The sequence below is a fragment of the Polypterus senegalus genome, chromosome 1, assembly GCF_016835505.1.
Source record: "Polypterus senegalus isolate Bchr_013 chromosome 1, ASM1683550v1, whole genome shotgun sequence".
Taxonomy (NCBI): Eukaryota; Metazoa; Chordata; class Cladistia; order Polypteriformes; family Polypteridae; genus Polypterus; species Polypterus senegalus.
In genome coordinates, this window is record NC_053154.1 from 295,962,720 (window position 1) to 295,979,147 (window position 16,428).

The 16,428-nt window shown below is 37.3% G+C and overlaps 1 protein-coding gene across 1 annotated transcript in view; it reads right to left on the minus strand.

Annotated features, from left to right (window-relative positions):
- The window catches only part of LOC120515649 (cilia- and flagella-associated protein 58-like), a 71,900-nt gene that overhangs the window by 21,859 nt on the left and 33,613 nt on the right, over nucleotides 1-16,428 (minus strand). The window contains exons 10-11 of the mRNA XM_039736901.1: nucleotides 9,769-9,880; nucleotides 4,832-4,936 (exon numbers count right to left, since the gene is read on the minus strand). Of these exons, the coding sequence (XP_039592835.1) occupies nucleotides 4,832-4,936; nucleotides 9,769-9,880 (217 nt within the window). The remainder of the gene's footprint in view (nucleotides 1-4,831; nucleotides 4,937-9,768; nucleotides 9,881-16,428) is intronic.

Genomic DNA, 16,428 nt, shown 5'->3' on the forward strand with positions numbered 1-16,428 from the left:
TCAGAATCATGAGAGAGGATCTTATCAGAAACCTCAGGCATTTAGTTTGGTTTGCTTTTTGTTCTTAAAGTGATTACCAATCCTAGATTGAGCGAGCTCTCTGAGGTCTTCACAAAGGGGGCTACTGATAAGAGGGGATTTCCAGAAGTGTACTGACTTCAAAACGAGCAGTCAGTCCAAGACAGAGAGTGAGGATCAGAAGAAAGAAAAGAGTAAAATGGCATAGCAAGGGTCAAAACTAAAAGTCAAAAGAGACAACCGTCAAAGCCAAATCACACATCGAAAATCAAAGTCGAAAGGCAGTACTTGTGTCAACAAACCAGTAGCCAAGACTGCCAGAAGTAAAACTGTTATATTTGGTCCAATCTCGGATATCAAATGACTCTTTGAGGGCTCTTTATGCCTGTGCACCTGATGATATTATAAGCAGCTACAACCCAATGTATCAGGGGAGAGAATTTCATGGAGACGGCAATGCAAACTCTGCAAAATTGCGGCACCTGTTGCCAAAACAGAATAGTGTCAGAAGAGACAGTAAAAAATATGAAAGCTCCAATTCAAATTCCGGTTACAGAATTACATTCCTTGGGTGGCAAAACCTCCAAAATGATGTCAAAATTAGTTTCTAGTTTCAGGAAGGTCTGAGAAAGCATACCAGGAAAATCAACTGGAAAATAACCGTGGACAAGTTCAACCTAAGAACAGTCTCTAAGAATTTTATCATGGGACCTACAGAGAGCTGTTACTTCTATTAATGTCAGAGTGCGTGAGTCTACCATTAGAAAGGCTGCACAAATTAGATTACGGGAGGTGTGACAGGAGGAAAGCTTTGTTATTCAGAAAGAACATCAGGACAAAGAGTATAGTCGGCCCATGAACACCTAGGCAAAGACCAGGACGTCCGAACAACATGGTCTCGACAGATGAGGTGAAAATAGAGTCATTTAGCCAAAGTACCAGCAGACATTTTTATCCAAAATCAAAAACAGCATTTTGACAAGAAGAACCTGATATCATCTGTAAAGCACGATGGTGGAAATGTTATGGTTTGGGACTGCTTTGCTGCATCAGGGTCATCATAGTATCTGTTAATCCTTTATTATATCAGAGAGTTCCTGAGGATAATGTGAGACCATCTGTCAAAAGACTGAAACTCAATTAAAACTGTAAATCGTAACATGACATGCAGCATACAACATTTCTTACTGTACATCTTGCCTCGAAAGCTTGCATATTGTAATCTTTTTAGTTATCCAATAAAAGGTGTAATTTTGCTTAATTTCTCACAACATTTATGATGTAACAATTCTTTTGGTTTCCAATTGGAGCACAGAAAGGTCATGCGACTTGCTCATTGTAACAGTGTCAATAGCAAAATTTGAACCCACAATCTCAGGTTTTGAAGTCCAAAGCATTAACCAGTACACCACACTGCCTGTTCATTATATACAGTAGATGAAAAGTGCATATCTGTTCATTTTTCATTGAATACATTTTTGCAAAATTTTGCATTTTCTTTGTTTATTTTTTCAATTACATTAGCTTTATCTAAAGATATTGTTGAAATGCTCAAATCTAAGAATGTCCACATATGTTGAAATAGAAACAATATTTAATGCTGTGTACTCACTTTCTCGCATGAGCATTTCCTACAAAAATATACAGTATAATGTACATAAATATCTATTCAAGTAAACTTTGTTAAATATTATATTAAGTAATACTAGGGGACTCTGCCCCCTGTTCAAACGCTTGCCAACCTCCAGGCGGACGCTACGCGCTAGCCACTTTGCAGATCTGCCGCTCGTGTATGAGGAAGCAAATGTACAATTTAAACAGCTTGTTATTTTCATGGGAATTGTTACATATGGATAATAGAACTAACTATTTTACATTACAGCAAGTAATTAACCATAGGAAAACATAATAAATTGAAAGAAAATTGTGTTTCATGTTGCGTTAGAGGTATTTGTTGCGTTATACATTTCGGTTCTGTTTGGCTTTGAAATTAACAGGCAAATACTTTTTAAACTTACACTTTTATTGTAAAACTTCAGTAAAAACAATTTTTTGAATTAACTCTTCATCAATATTGCATTGAATTTTGATTCCGTGTTTGGAGTTACATCGTGACAACGCAACGTGTAACTGCCCATAATTGAATATCGTTTCTTTCTCGCTAATAAATAAACTGACTTTTTCGAATGTTTGTCCCTGTGATTTGTTAATTGTCATAGCAAAAGCTATTGTAATGGGAAAGTGTAAACGTTTTAATACGAATGGGATATCAAGATTTCCTTTTGTGTTTAATGTTATCCGCGGAAGATGTACTATTTTACCTTTCTTGTTGCCTGTTAAAATTTGACATGTCATTTGTAACCGATTGACAATTTTTGCATTAATTTGTTTGACTTCATCGTTTCTTGGTGCTAGGATTGCCCGTGTACTTATTTCTTCTGTTGATAACACTTTGGGATGAAATTCATCAATAAGATTTGGACATAATAAGTCTTCTTTTATTGGGAACTTAAAGTGAGGAAAACTTAAAATTTATAAGACCTGAGAGCGCAGGATCTGTGTCTGACAAAAGCATTCACACAAATGAGTGGTGAGAGGACCATGAGCGTGGTTAAAAATGGTTGAGAGGGGGGTGGGACTTGAAAAAATCTCTTGGCAATTGTCTTGTCTCAAGATTTCCTTTTATAAAAGAGAGAAATATATAAATTAAATATTAACATTTTTATCTAGTAATCCCCAGCAAATAGAACCAGACCACTAACAAAGAACAGAATATTTTTTCTATTTTTATTTAATGGCGATAGGCACCCTGTCCAGGGTTTGGTCCTGCCCTGTGCCTTATGCTAGCTAGGTTAGGCTCCAGTAGCCCCAGCGTCACAATTCAAAATTGAAAAGATGGATTTCTTAAGGGCATCAAACATCAAGGTAATTCCATGACAAATCATCACACTTTTGGACTTCATCATCACAGATTTTAACGAAACTTGGCCTGCTGATTTGGTCATAAAAGTAAGCCATGGGGCTGAAATTGCATGTGTCTTGGATCAATATTAAGGGAGACTGAAGCTAACAAAGTTGGAACTTATTATATCTCCCTAAATATAAATTGCACAGAAATGGTCCTCATATAATTTTAAAGCTCTTGTCTGGTTCTGTATTTCATGTAAATACTACGCTACCTACTAGTAAGGCAAGCACGAGTGTCACTAATGACATTAATGAAGCTTCTGTTCAATTTCAGTGTAGCATATTTGAAACCTTAATTAACGTCATTACTTGCACCTGTGCTAGCAATACTGTTTCATGTCAATATGGCTGCTATGAAAAGGCCCATTAGTGATATGAAACCATGTGATGCCACCTATAAATAATGATAGCTCAGCAACGACTCAAAAACCAAAGACCAAATTATCTGGAGATGTTCATGACATTATAAGCTAGCTTTAGTAAAACAAATGACAAATTTAATTTCTAGGTTTTTTTTGCTATTCAGTTTTTAATAGCATAATATCTATGCAAAATATGTAGTTGGAAAAGAGTTTTAAAACAATATGGGAACCATTTCTATGCAACTTATATTTAAAAAGATATAATAAGTTCAAACTTTGTTAGCTTCAGTTTCCCTTAATATTGATCCAAGACACATGCAATTTTTTTTTTTTTTATTTATTAATTTTATTACAATCAATACATATCAATCAAGTTTTTACAAAAAAAAAAAGAATTATGCTAAGAACAGATCGATCCCCACCCTTGAGAGAGAGAGCAAGCCAAACGGTGTAAAATTTAAGGCTTGTAAAAATACCTAAATCAACAAATTCTCTGTGCTTTATAAAATCATTTCAAAATGTTACTGATTAGATCCTGCCATGTTTTGAAAAAAGTCTGCACAGATCCTCTAACTGAGTATTTGATTTTTCCAATTTTAAATAATATAACACATCAGTTTCCCACTGACTTAAAAGAGGAGAGTTTGGGTTCTTCCAATTTATCAGAATAAGTCTGCGTGCCAACAGTGTAGTGAATGCAATCACAATTTGTTTGTCTTTCTCCACTTTAAGACCCTCTGGAAGAACCCCAAACACAGCTGTTAATGGGTTAGGAGGGATTGTGAGTCCAAGACTGTCTGAGAGGTAAAGACACATGCAATTTCACTTCCCCAGCTTACTCATATGACCAAATCAGCATGCCAGGTGTCGTTAAAATCTGTGTGATTATTTGACGTAGAATTACGCATCATCCACACCATAAGAAGGGCTGTTGTTTTTGCCAAGACACGAAAGTTATTAGTGTGGGCTTGGATGCATGTTGGTGTGTACTGTCACAGGTGGTCATCATACATAAGTGGGAACTTCATATGTGTGAAATGTTTAACCCTCGCTGCCAATAGAATTGCAAAAATTCTGTAAGAGAAACACATTCAAGCAAATAAACACCAAGTTGTTTGAAAAAAATTGTTTCACCCTGCAATATTGACATCCTCATAAAATTCCAGCTAACAAATGCATCCACATTGTTGCTTAATATTTGTTAGTAATCTCTCTCAAAATCATACAGTATGTCTTGTGAGGACCAATTGTATGTCATGTTTCTCTGTTACATTTTTCACCATCTACTCAACTTTTGGTTATGTGGATATAAAAGCATACACACATTGATTAAACTATTTGTACTGCTCTGGCTATCTTGAAGTACAAATAACTACTAAAGATTTTTTTTTTTATTTTCATTATGTGTCAGTATTATGTAAAAGTAATGTTGCTTGGTTTTTGCTTTTAACTCTTGGAGATAAACCTGTGAAGAGGAAGCTTACCTGTAATAGTAGCTCTTTCTCAGCCACTTCTTCAGTCTTCCTAATCAGGCGCTTTTCTAAATAGATCACCTTCTGGATAAGTTCATAGGTGCTTGGGTCATTGGCCTAGAAAGACATGGAAAAGTGTGGATGAAAGAATCAAGAGGGTGATGTACTCTTGGTACATTATATATAGGCTTGTGCTTAAAAAAAATCTGACAAATTCATGCAAATAAGCAGTGCATCATTCAACTCATTATTCTTGATCTCAACTAGATCTCATTCTGAATTGAGTCTCAAAGAGTTAAGAAAAGAAATCGGTTATAATATTATGAAATAAAAGAAATGCAGAGAAAAATAGAGCCAGCCACATAAAACAATTGAAACCAGTTAACATGTACAGTGTGGGAGGTGTGGCCTTACCTGGCCGGGACACCCTTGCAACTGAAGGAGCAGAGGTGAGTGTGTGCACAGGGCATTATCTCCCCCAGAGTATCAGAAGGCACCCTGGGTTGCAGCAGTGCCTCAGATTCCCACAGGGCAATATGGGACATGGAGTTTCTCAACTCAGTCCTGTTGGGTTCCGTGGGTGATGCCAGGGGGTGCTGTAGGGACTGGGGAGTCCTGCTTCAGGGGGTTTCCATCTCTCCTGGAAAAGCTTTCAGCTCAAGTGTGCAGAACACTGGAAGTACTCCTAGGTTGGAGATAAAAGGAGCTGCCCACCTCAACAAGGATGAGCACCAGAGTTGGGAGGAGTAGGGTGAATCTTGCTGGAGGCAGAAGGAGACAGAGAAAGGAACAGAAAGAAGGGAATAGCTGTGTACTGTGAATAATATGCTTATTGCACTGTGCATTGGTGGGAAACAATTTGGAAAGCGTTTCCCACAGAATAAAGTCAATGCGTGTAGCTGAACTTGTGCTTGGTGTCTGTCTCTGTCAGGTTTGGGGAGCTGGTGTGCCCCCTGGTATCCATAGCTGATATTTTTTGACAACTGATAGTTGCACACTTTGCTTGTTGCAGAGGGCATAACCATACATTATAGAGGGTAGGTTTTGATCACAGTGGGAAAAGAGACACAAATGACACATAACTGCAGGAAAGAGACCAGATGTGAGAAGGTGAGTAGGGAAGGCAATGAACTGCCCTTAAATAATAGTCATTGAAATTCTGGTCAGTATGTCCAAGCAAGGCGGACAGCACACATATTCTCTGTTTTGTGAGTGCAGCTTCTTAATCCAGCAGTGCAATTGTTACTGGCCTCAGGCATACAGGAACCTGGGCCAGGTATAAGCTACTGTTGCTACAGGGAGTAGCCACAGCGAAGCAATATAGTGAAAAGCATAAAAGAAGCAGGCCGCGGTCACAAGTCTTAGACCATACTTCTGTTCAGCTTTATTCTCATTTACCCAAAAATATATAAATTCTTTAATCTCTGAATAGATCAACATTAAATGATGGTTAATGCCAACTTTCTTTGCAGGACAATCGTATTGTTGTCAGCTATTAAGAAGTAACTGATTAGAAACCAGTGTTCCCAGTATTCGTTAATTTTCAAAGGAGGCAGGTAGTTCTGTATCATCACATTGTGTGTGGATGAGATACTAATCAAAGCAGTCTGATTATTCAAAGCAGGTGACTCTTTAGTAAGACAGGTAAATATTTATTTATATTTAGCCATCAACAATAACTAAGCAGAATTTTCCAGGAATTTTTCCTTTTCTTTAAAACACTGGTTTATAGCCCATTACACTAAGGAAATGTAATTTTCTTTAAACCACTGAATTGTAGCCCATTATATAATTTTAAGCCATTATTTTTTATCAGGTTGTTTTAGCATTCAGGATGCTTTTCAATGCCAGGAAGCAGTGGTGTGATGATGACGGAGTCACAACATAAGATGTTTGTCAGAAAAAGAGAAGACCATTCATTCCATTATGTTTGTTTGGTTAAATAATAGCTAAATTGCCCACAAACGGTTACTTTGTAAAATTGTCGAAGCTTCAGCTTCAATTATATTACTCAGTTGTTTGTTCTAGATTCCCACAACTACTTGCATTAAGAAATAATTCCTGAATTCAGTTTTAAATACACTCCCTTACCATTTCAACTGGTATCCTCAAATTTATAATCCCTTATTTTATTGAAAGAATTCTGCTGAATCAACTTTAGCAGTGACTTTGAGAATTTTTGAAGACATGGATTAGAATTCCATGTAGCCTTCTCTGTTTGAAGTTAAACTCTTATCAGAGTAGGACTTCACTTTTAGTCCTAAATGTGCTGCTCTGTAGCATGATAAGCAGAACTGTACACGGTGCTTCGGAGTTGTTCTCACTATAGCATTGTACAATCTCTTATTCTCCATACCAGTAATGGCGCACTGCACGAATACACTTCCCTTGAGTATTCATAGTTTTCATTCTCTTTTTCTGTATGTTTAGCATTTGTTTGCTCAGAGGTTGATGCACTTACTGCTTCCTGAGCAGATCTTCTTTTCTCCACCTTAGCGGCATGCTTCTTCTCTTCTTTTGTCGGCATCTTTTCGCGTTAAAACTGATTAAGTTGTGTTACAATTACTTAGTACATTTTCTTTAATTTTTCACTTGAGCTGGCACTTAAGTCTTCAATCTGCCTCAAGAATGATTTAAGATATAAAGAGGTAGGAGAAGTGACGGCGAAGGTGGTAGGGATGAGAATGGCGCCCATACGTATGCAGCGCAAGGCCGCTCTGCTGGCCGATGCCAAGAGTTGATTCCACAATAAAATAATATAAAAAATCTTGGAGGTCAATCATCACCCCGAAAGCAGATAGTAGATGTCACATAGTATATGTGTAGCAAATTTCAAGTCAATAGGTGAAATGGTTTCAAGCTACAGGTGATTTAAAATCCTGGACAGACAAACAGCCACAGTAGCGTATTATATATAAAGATACTGTACTTTATATGTGATTGCTACAAGTAAGCTGGCGTTAAAAACAATCTTTCAGAGAGTACTATACAGCCTACTGAGTCTACAGTATTAAAAAGAAGCAACAGATGGTGTAACTCTATCAAACCATACAAATGTTAATGTGGCTCACTAATGAGCCTGCAAGGGTTTGCTTCACTTGTCATTCCTGTGTGGTCAAACTGAGCATCTTCCTAATAATTAGCCACAAATAAAACATCACAACACTAAAAAAAACAAGAAAAAAGAGCAGACAACATAAAACAAGGCGTTTATCAAACATTTAAAAAAATAATTTGCTTAAAAAGCAATATTCATAACATACAAACATGAATACAAATTTCTAGGAAAGAGCAAATGAAATATCACAGAAATGTTGTCTAACTCTTTTTAGTTCAGAAAGTCTGACAGCATAACTGACATTTCATGAAAATCACCCCCTCAGTGTCACACTGATGTCACCAAACACTGAGAACATATGACAAATAAATTGAATTACATACAAGATAGGTTGGAAAACAGGCAGAAACACGCCAGACTAAACTAACCAGAAATGAGATCTAAAAATGAACGTCAAAAGCCCAAAGCAAAGGTCATAACAAGATATTCTTGGTAGGGCCTTTTAACAAACTGCAATGTTGGAAGAAAAGTTGCAGAATGTTTTCGTAGAGAGTAATATTCAACCCAATACTCTGAGGTGACTGACTTAAATATGAATCTCATAATGAAAGGCCTGGCAATGCTGCAATGTTGACAAGAACAATACGATTGAGGCTAAGGTTCTGTACTGCAGTCAGGGTTTCTTCCCTGAATTATATTTCATTTCCTTTTTATTGTTGTTTTTGAAGTATTCTTCATGTTTTTATATATATCTTGTTAATATTGTTATACTTATTTATTATGTTTTCAAGTGTTATTTACTTGTGCTTTGTGGGTGGAACCCCCAGAAGGCAGGGCCGCCCTGACCTCACTGCCACTGGGACTCCCTTAGCCTTTGCACTGAGGTGTGAGAGATGGTCTCAGCAGTGCCTCATTGACGTTTGAAGAGTGCCATTGTGAGTATTACCACTGGGCTTGGGATTTTAATATTGGATTGTGATTTTTAAACTTGTTTGTCTTGGATTACCTTATAAGAAAATTCTTTTTACCTTATTTTTGACTTTCTTTGTTAAAATAAATTCTCATCTACAAAGATTTAGTGTTAATTTGTCTCCAAACCAAAGGTTTATGCTATAGTTCCCCTCTCTTGTGAGGGATTTTTGGTTGATTTCAAGAAATTTAAAAGTATATTTTGAACCTTAATAGTCTCTATTGTATGCATTTGCTGTGGATTGGGGGGCCAGCCGCCTTGTTACTTAAGGCTAAATCTGGCTAGACTAGTGAAGATCCTTTCTTGCTTTGTGGAACTTTTTGAAAACCTTACACCCTTTCGCCATGTTAGTGTTGCCCATTCATAACAGAAGAAATACAACGTAACAATAACATTTCTGTAGTAAAAAAAAAATAATAATAATAAGTTGGAATGTGTTACGAAATACAGATATGCATTTTTCAAGACTGCAAAACTAACATTACAGCACACATCGAGACCACATTGTGACACAGAAAATGGTCGGGAAAAGGCTGGTCAGTAAACAGAAATCGGTAAAATGAACCAATATTATTTAGAAAAACAAAGGCCATATCAATCACCTGTGGCACCTGCCAGTTGCATAAGCTCTGCCCAATAAGACATATGATCATTGCTTTGACCCCACCTCAACTCAATGCTGCTCACAAAGGCTTTCCCTCTGCTGCCTTATGATCGTGCTCCATTCAGGAAATCGTGACCCCTCAAAGCGTTTTATAACACCATGCATGGTCCTATAGACATTACTCAAGGTAAATATGGTCTGTGGTTGTGTATTAAACCGTTGTAATTTACAAACTCCTCCCAAGACGTGTTAGCATAATATAGAAAGATGAAACTTGTCTGGCAAAGACAGTACTTATAGGAATGTACAGCACGCACCTCAAGTTTCCTCCATCTGTGTAAATTAACCGGATTCTCAACTTTCTCCTCCATTGCCAGGCACTTGGTCTGCTCTCTCCACAAGTCTGCCCTCGTCTGGAAAAGTTCCTGCCTGTCAAAAGCACTTTGTTATTTACTTGACAGAATTAAAGGAACACCAGAATTCATTTCAGAAGACATCAAAGCGTGGAAAACAAAAAAAACATATTTACAGTGTACTTTTTTGGTATAAAAATGTGTTAGTACATTTTCACCAATGCAGAACATAAAATATAGCACAAAAGAGTACAAAAGTGCATACTAATGCATACAGTAAGGGCAAGATCCACAACTTGTAGACAAAATGCAATAACAATGATATACAAACACGAAGAATTATTGGCTTTATAAAAATGTGTTTGTTATAACCGCCTCACAGCTCCGGGGAGTAAGCCCTGATCAGTGTCTGTGGGAAATCTGGGTGTATTCCCAAGGCCCACATGGGTAGTCCAGTTCACTCCAATAACACAAACACATGCGGATTCAAGGCTGAAGGTTTTTATTTAGTCACATTTATACAAGATAACCTGAAATTTGCCTTCTCAGTTGCATCTAATAACAGACAGAAATAAAATAAAACAAATAAATAGAGACAAGATAGGTTATAACTTATACATAAATTCTAAAATATTCAAATTTGAATTTAAAAACAGGTTCTTTACTATTTCTAGCAGTTTGACCTAAAATGATTACAAGATACATATAAGAAAATTCTACACTTCTGGAAATTTTTCATTATGTCCGATATTCCTTATTAAAAAGATGTATCATACTAGGATGAAAGAAATTTATGGATCGTCTTTAAATTTATGGAGTGGTCTTTAAAGTGACTCTCCTCCCTGGTTTATTGAAGTTAAGTTCTGCGTGTAGTTGGTGTTTGCCATCATTTGAGATGATTTCCAGTTTTTTCCACAGAGCCTTCTGACACACACTTACCAAATCCTCTGCATCGGCCACAGTAACTTTAGTTGCATGTTTGGTAATCTGCTGGAGCCTTTTAAATTTTTGTTTGTCAGACTACAAACCGGGCAATGAAGCTGAAGGTGATGACAGACTGGAACAGACTGTAATAAAAGGACATCATAAGGCCCTTGTCCACTATTTACAGTATATATATTTTTTGCATTAATAGTCTTAATTCTACAGGGTAGCTTGTAAGCATTTATATTCTGTCACTATTTCAGCTGCCTCTTCCAGAACAATGATGTGTGAACCTGCAGATATTCTACAAATATCATTCCTTTGGACTTTTTGACATTCCTAGTATGATGGTTACTAAACAGTCCACTTGATTTGAGTAATGGTTTTTACCCGCCCCAGGTATGTGTCCTTTCTGCACGGCGTCATCAGCATACTTGATAACAAACAGTGGTCATCATTCTGTCTCCGGTCACTTGTGTACAGTGTAAATAGTAATGAATACAGACCACACACTTGACGAGACCCTGTATTTGACAGAATGACTTTTGAAAGTGTCATGTACTTTGATTATCTGTGAATGATTTAAAAGAAAGTCTTGAATCCATAATACAGTAAACGGGTTAACATTCATGCTGTTTAATTTCTCAATCAGTATGTGAGGCTGGATGGTACTGAGAGCTGAAGAAACAAACCATGATTACCAATAAAAGTGTAGATGTGATGTAAGATAACCAACAGAGCATCTTCCACGCTTCTGTTTTGCGCAGTAACCAAACTGGTGGTAATCTTGATATGACTTTCTCTCTGCCATTACAATATTTTCACCAAATGTTCAAACTATGCCATTGGACTGGAAGTGAGTGCCATTGATTTGTAGATAACTTTGGTAGATAACAGTTTGTTTTAGGAAGCCAGTAAGGTTGGCTTCTGTCTTGTGCCTAATGTTTAGAACAGAGCAGTGCGGTACAATGATGGCTCTTATTGCTGTCTTGCTGCTCCCAGACCTGGGGCCTCATGTATAAACGGTGCATACGCACAGAAATGTTGCGTAAGAACTTTTCCACGTTCAAATCGCGATGTATAAAACCTACACTTGGCGTAAAGCCACGCACTTTTCCACGGTACCTCATACCTTGTCGTACGCAAGTTCTCCGCTCGGTTTTGCAGACTGGCGGCACCCAGCGTCAAAGCAGTGCTACTGTTCCTGTGTGGTTACTCTTTATCTTCCTGGCGTGGCTTTATAAATACACTGAAACTAACCGCATATTGTTTATTAGTGTAATGCATCTGATTGTAATTAACTTGTAACAATATAATGGTAGAGGGAACAGCCATAGTATTCCAAATACCATAACTGCTTTAGCATTGTTACTCTAACTGCACCTTCTTCTTTCAGCTCCTCCCGTTAGGAGTTGCCACAACGGATCATCTTTTTCCATATTACTCTCAGTGCAGCACTCGGAGTATTTATATCACTGTATCTTCGAACTGTATGTTTTGAAGAATCAGTGCTCTAAGCTTACAGATGGCTTAACGTCTATTACATAGCTGATTGTGTGGGGATCGGTTACTTGGAGAAAGAAAAGCAAGGACTGCATGGGCGGCCATGCCAATACTGTATATATTGAATATAAAACAGAAAGAGAAAAGAACGACACAGTTAAAAACGCAGCGGCAAATTTCGACAAAAATTAAACGCTTGTGTCATGAGCATGAGGTGACTATGCAGTGTCCGCAACGGATGTGGCCATCCACCGTGCATAAGATACCATATTGACATTGGACTTTCTCTATTGGACAGAGCCGCCCATGATTACTGCTGCAATAAATAATTTCATCGAAGGTTGCACACAATCAATAACATGCTTTCATCATGAAAATAATATCACGTATACATCTCAGTATTGTAGTTATTCAGAGAGCTGTAATATCACGAATGTAATGGATTCTGTGTCCTGTCAGAGGAAGAGAGCCGGTTTAAGAAGCAGGTAGTGATTCACACACATAGAGCACCTGTGCAGATTCAGATGGAGGTGATTGAGCTGCAGTGTAATGGCACACTGAACGCAAAGTACGATACTGCACGGCCCGCACAGTTTATTCACTCCATTCCCGCAGAAATGCTCCAGCTCCGTCTACATGCGGCTTGAACCTTGTGTATGTTAGAAGATAGAAGATCAAATACAAAACAAAGCATTTAACGTGCTACTTTAATTGCGATGTGATTTGAGAAACTGGTTAAACGATTTTAAGATGAAGTTTATTATGTTCTATTTTAATGACAAAATAAACTACGTGATTAAAGTGGAAATGTCGAGATTGAAGTTGACATTTCGTGCTTTTTCCCCACCGTGTGCCTTTTTTCTCTGTACCCTAATAAGCTTTCATATGACACTCAGACAGTGGGCTACAACTGACCTTCTCACGGCGACTTTGATATGTGACTTCTTTTTTATTTCCGGCACTGTGCGATTTGTGAATGTGAGCTTTCAAGTTTCTCCAACACGCTATGTCACTCGATCAACTTCCTTTTGTTGATTGTACCACAGTTTATTTGAACAAATAGTATGTTTTTCATTTGCCTCCACTTGGTATTCGCTGAAATTCTTATATTTCCCCCCGTGCTTTTCCCATTGTCTTTTCACAGAAGGCTGCGCTTAAGGGCGATTTATATTGATTTGCATATTCAAAGAGGCGTAATTCTGGGAGAAGTTGGGGCGTTACATAAAGCGCGTGCACGAGTGTTACTTTTCATGCTGATCGGGATTTATGTAGCGGAAGAACGTGGAAGTTGGAGTACGCACAGATTCCTGCATCTGGATTTTTCTTTGCGTTAGCACATTTCGGCTTTTGTGCTTATGCCATGTTATAGTGCGAGTTCTACGCTCGCCGTTATACATGAGGCCCCTGGCCTTTATTTCTATCTCAGTCCATGATGGCGTGTTCTCATTTTCCTTTGAGTTTTCTACTGCTACTCCAGTGTCTGCCTACATCTCAAAGACACACCTGATGGGTTAGCCATTGAGGCTAAGTTGGTCCAGTGTGTGGGTGTATGTGTGTGTTCTTTGTGAAAGGCTGGCATTTCATCAGTGGTAAGCTCCTAGCCTTCACCCTGAGCTACAAAGGTGGTCTCTTGCTCCTTGTAACCCTGCGCAGGATAGACTTATGTTTATGAAATGGAAACAGCTATTAAAGTAATGAATGGATTTTTTATTTGTTTGATCATCAGGTAGAATGTATCACATGGCAGGAATGCTGAATAATTTGCAGAAAGCGGGAAAAAAAAACTTTGCTCTTTGATTTTTCCATATTGTTGGTTGATTTGGCATTAAAGTTTATTTGCTTTATTGATTGTTTAATCTTATGATTTTAAATTTATGAGTTATTACATCACTTGTGGGAATCAACTTTTGTTACCTGTCCTACTATACTTGCTGAACAAACAGGCATTAGCCTAATGTCACTTGATTATATTTACCTCTTTTGTTAGTCGCTTTGGATAAAAGCATCTGCCAAGCAAATAAATGTAAATGTACACCGCTTGTCTTTTCAATGTATTCAAATTTGAATTAAATGCCTTTTAATAAGGAACAGCATGGTGGCACAATGGTTAGTACTGCTGCCACAGTTGTCCAGAATCTTAGGGCCAGTCACTAGCTGTGTGAAGCCCGCATGTTCTCCCCTTGTCACTATGGCTGGTTTTCCTGTTTAGTTCAGTTCTCCTCACAAAATCAAACAAGTTAGCTTAAGTGGAGACTCCAGGTTTGCCCAGTCCCAGTGAGTGTGCCCTGTCATAAACTGACAACTTGCCCACAAGACTCCCGGGATACTCTTTGAGCTACATGGCCCTGAAATGGATTAAATGAGCTCAATAGTGCATGGAATGTTATTTATAACTGATAAACTTGTTATCAAAGGCCTGTCAAATTTGCTTCAAAGGTGTTTGAATAATGGCATAGAGAATCTGCTGTGGTAAATATATGCCAGGGCTCTGTGAGTAGAAGGCAGATGACTTTACTTTCTAGACTTAAGACATAATCTAAATGTTTTTTTCTTTTTGACTACTCTTGACACACAGAATGGCACTTTCTAGGTGTATAATGTGCTACAAACTATACTTGGTTATAATATTTCTTTTTTGTTTATTTAAAATAGTTTAAAAGTAAGGTACAGAACAAACTCATCATATAATAAGTAATGAAATATTTCATATTCAGCTTTAACACCATTTCCAACTCCTGTAGCTATCTATGAAATTACAGAATCCATTGTTTAGTTGTCACTCAACAATACTGAAGCATCTTAATGATCGCAAGCTAAGGTAAAGACCACGATAATCAAGTCTTGCCAAATTCTAAAGACACCTCACATAGTTCTTTTGATGGGAAATGAGATTTTTTTTTTCTAATTTTAAACAGAATAGGACGCCCTTTTCATTCTCTTATACTAGGTGACTGTGGATTGTGATTTTTCCAACTGAATAAGATAAGGTAATGATTGAGCGAAGAAGTGAGGAAGCACTTGGTACAGCACAGCAGATGAGGTTACAAGGCATTAAAAGCTAGCCTGTTGAAAAGTGACTCAAGCAGAAATATAATTAATTTGTGGTGAATCAGCACTGTTATGAAACTGCTTGTGTTCTTGTGAACAAAATCAACACAAGCCCAAATGTGCTGAATGGCACATGTATTTATTAAATGGATGTTATCTGGTGAAGCCAGCACCAAGTGCCAGTTTGATTTTCATACAGCATATTTACATTCACACACTTAAGTCGGTTAAGGTGAACAACTCCATTAAGCAGAAACTGTTCTTAATAATCATTGTTTAAATGATAAAAAATTTTCTTCTTTGACAAAATGCTGCAACTTCATTAAACTGTGAAAAAAAAACTGAGAGTGGTCTCCCCTAGACTTTCTTGTATACTCAGCTTATAGGGATGGATATTTGAGACAATGATTATATTTTTAAATTATGTACATTAAAGAACCATCAACAACAAATCAAATCAAATTAGTTATATATATATATATATATATATATATATATATATATATACTGTATATTCTAAAAGTAAAGTTGAAGAAATTGGACTCTGCAGCTGTATGAATAAAAAAAGTACCACTTCCGGTTAGCCCAAAAATAGCCCAAAAGTTGATAGAAATGTACGTTTTGTACCTAATGCTTATATGCAAAATTTGGTTGACCTAACTGAAAGCATACTCAGGTTATCATGTTTGCATACAGACACACACACACATACATAGACAGACAGATACACAGATATAATTCCAAAAATGGTACTTCTGGACTCAGGGTGGTCTAAAACATCAAGAATCATCAAACTCTTGCTGTCGAATTTTTCGACAATTCCAATACTTTCCCTATAGAAGAAAGTAAAAAGAGTAAAATGTCATCATCGGCCACTGTGAATCCAAAAATAAGTATGATGCCTGTGATAATTTCTGTGCATTTAATAAATATGTTTAGTCAAATTGACACTTTATTTGCAGGTTTCTGTTACCGGATTTCACCCCGCACACTCTTTTCTGCTTGGCCTTGCAATTGAAGCCCACAAAGGACGAGCGTCGACCATGTTTACTTCTTGCCTTTTTCATCCATTAATCTAGTTGCTGAAACTACTTGGTCAAAAATATACAATCGCTTATGGTATAGCAGGTCTGCAAGTCAAAAAAAAGG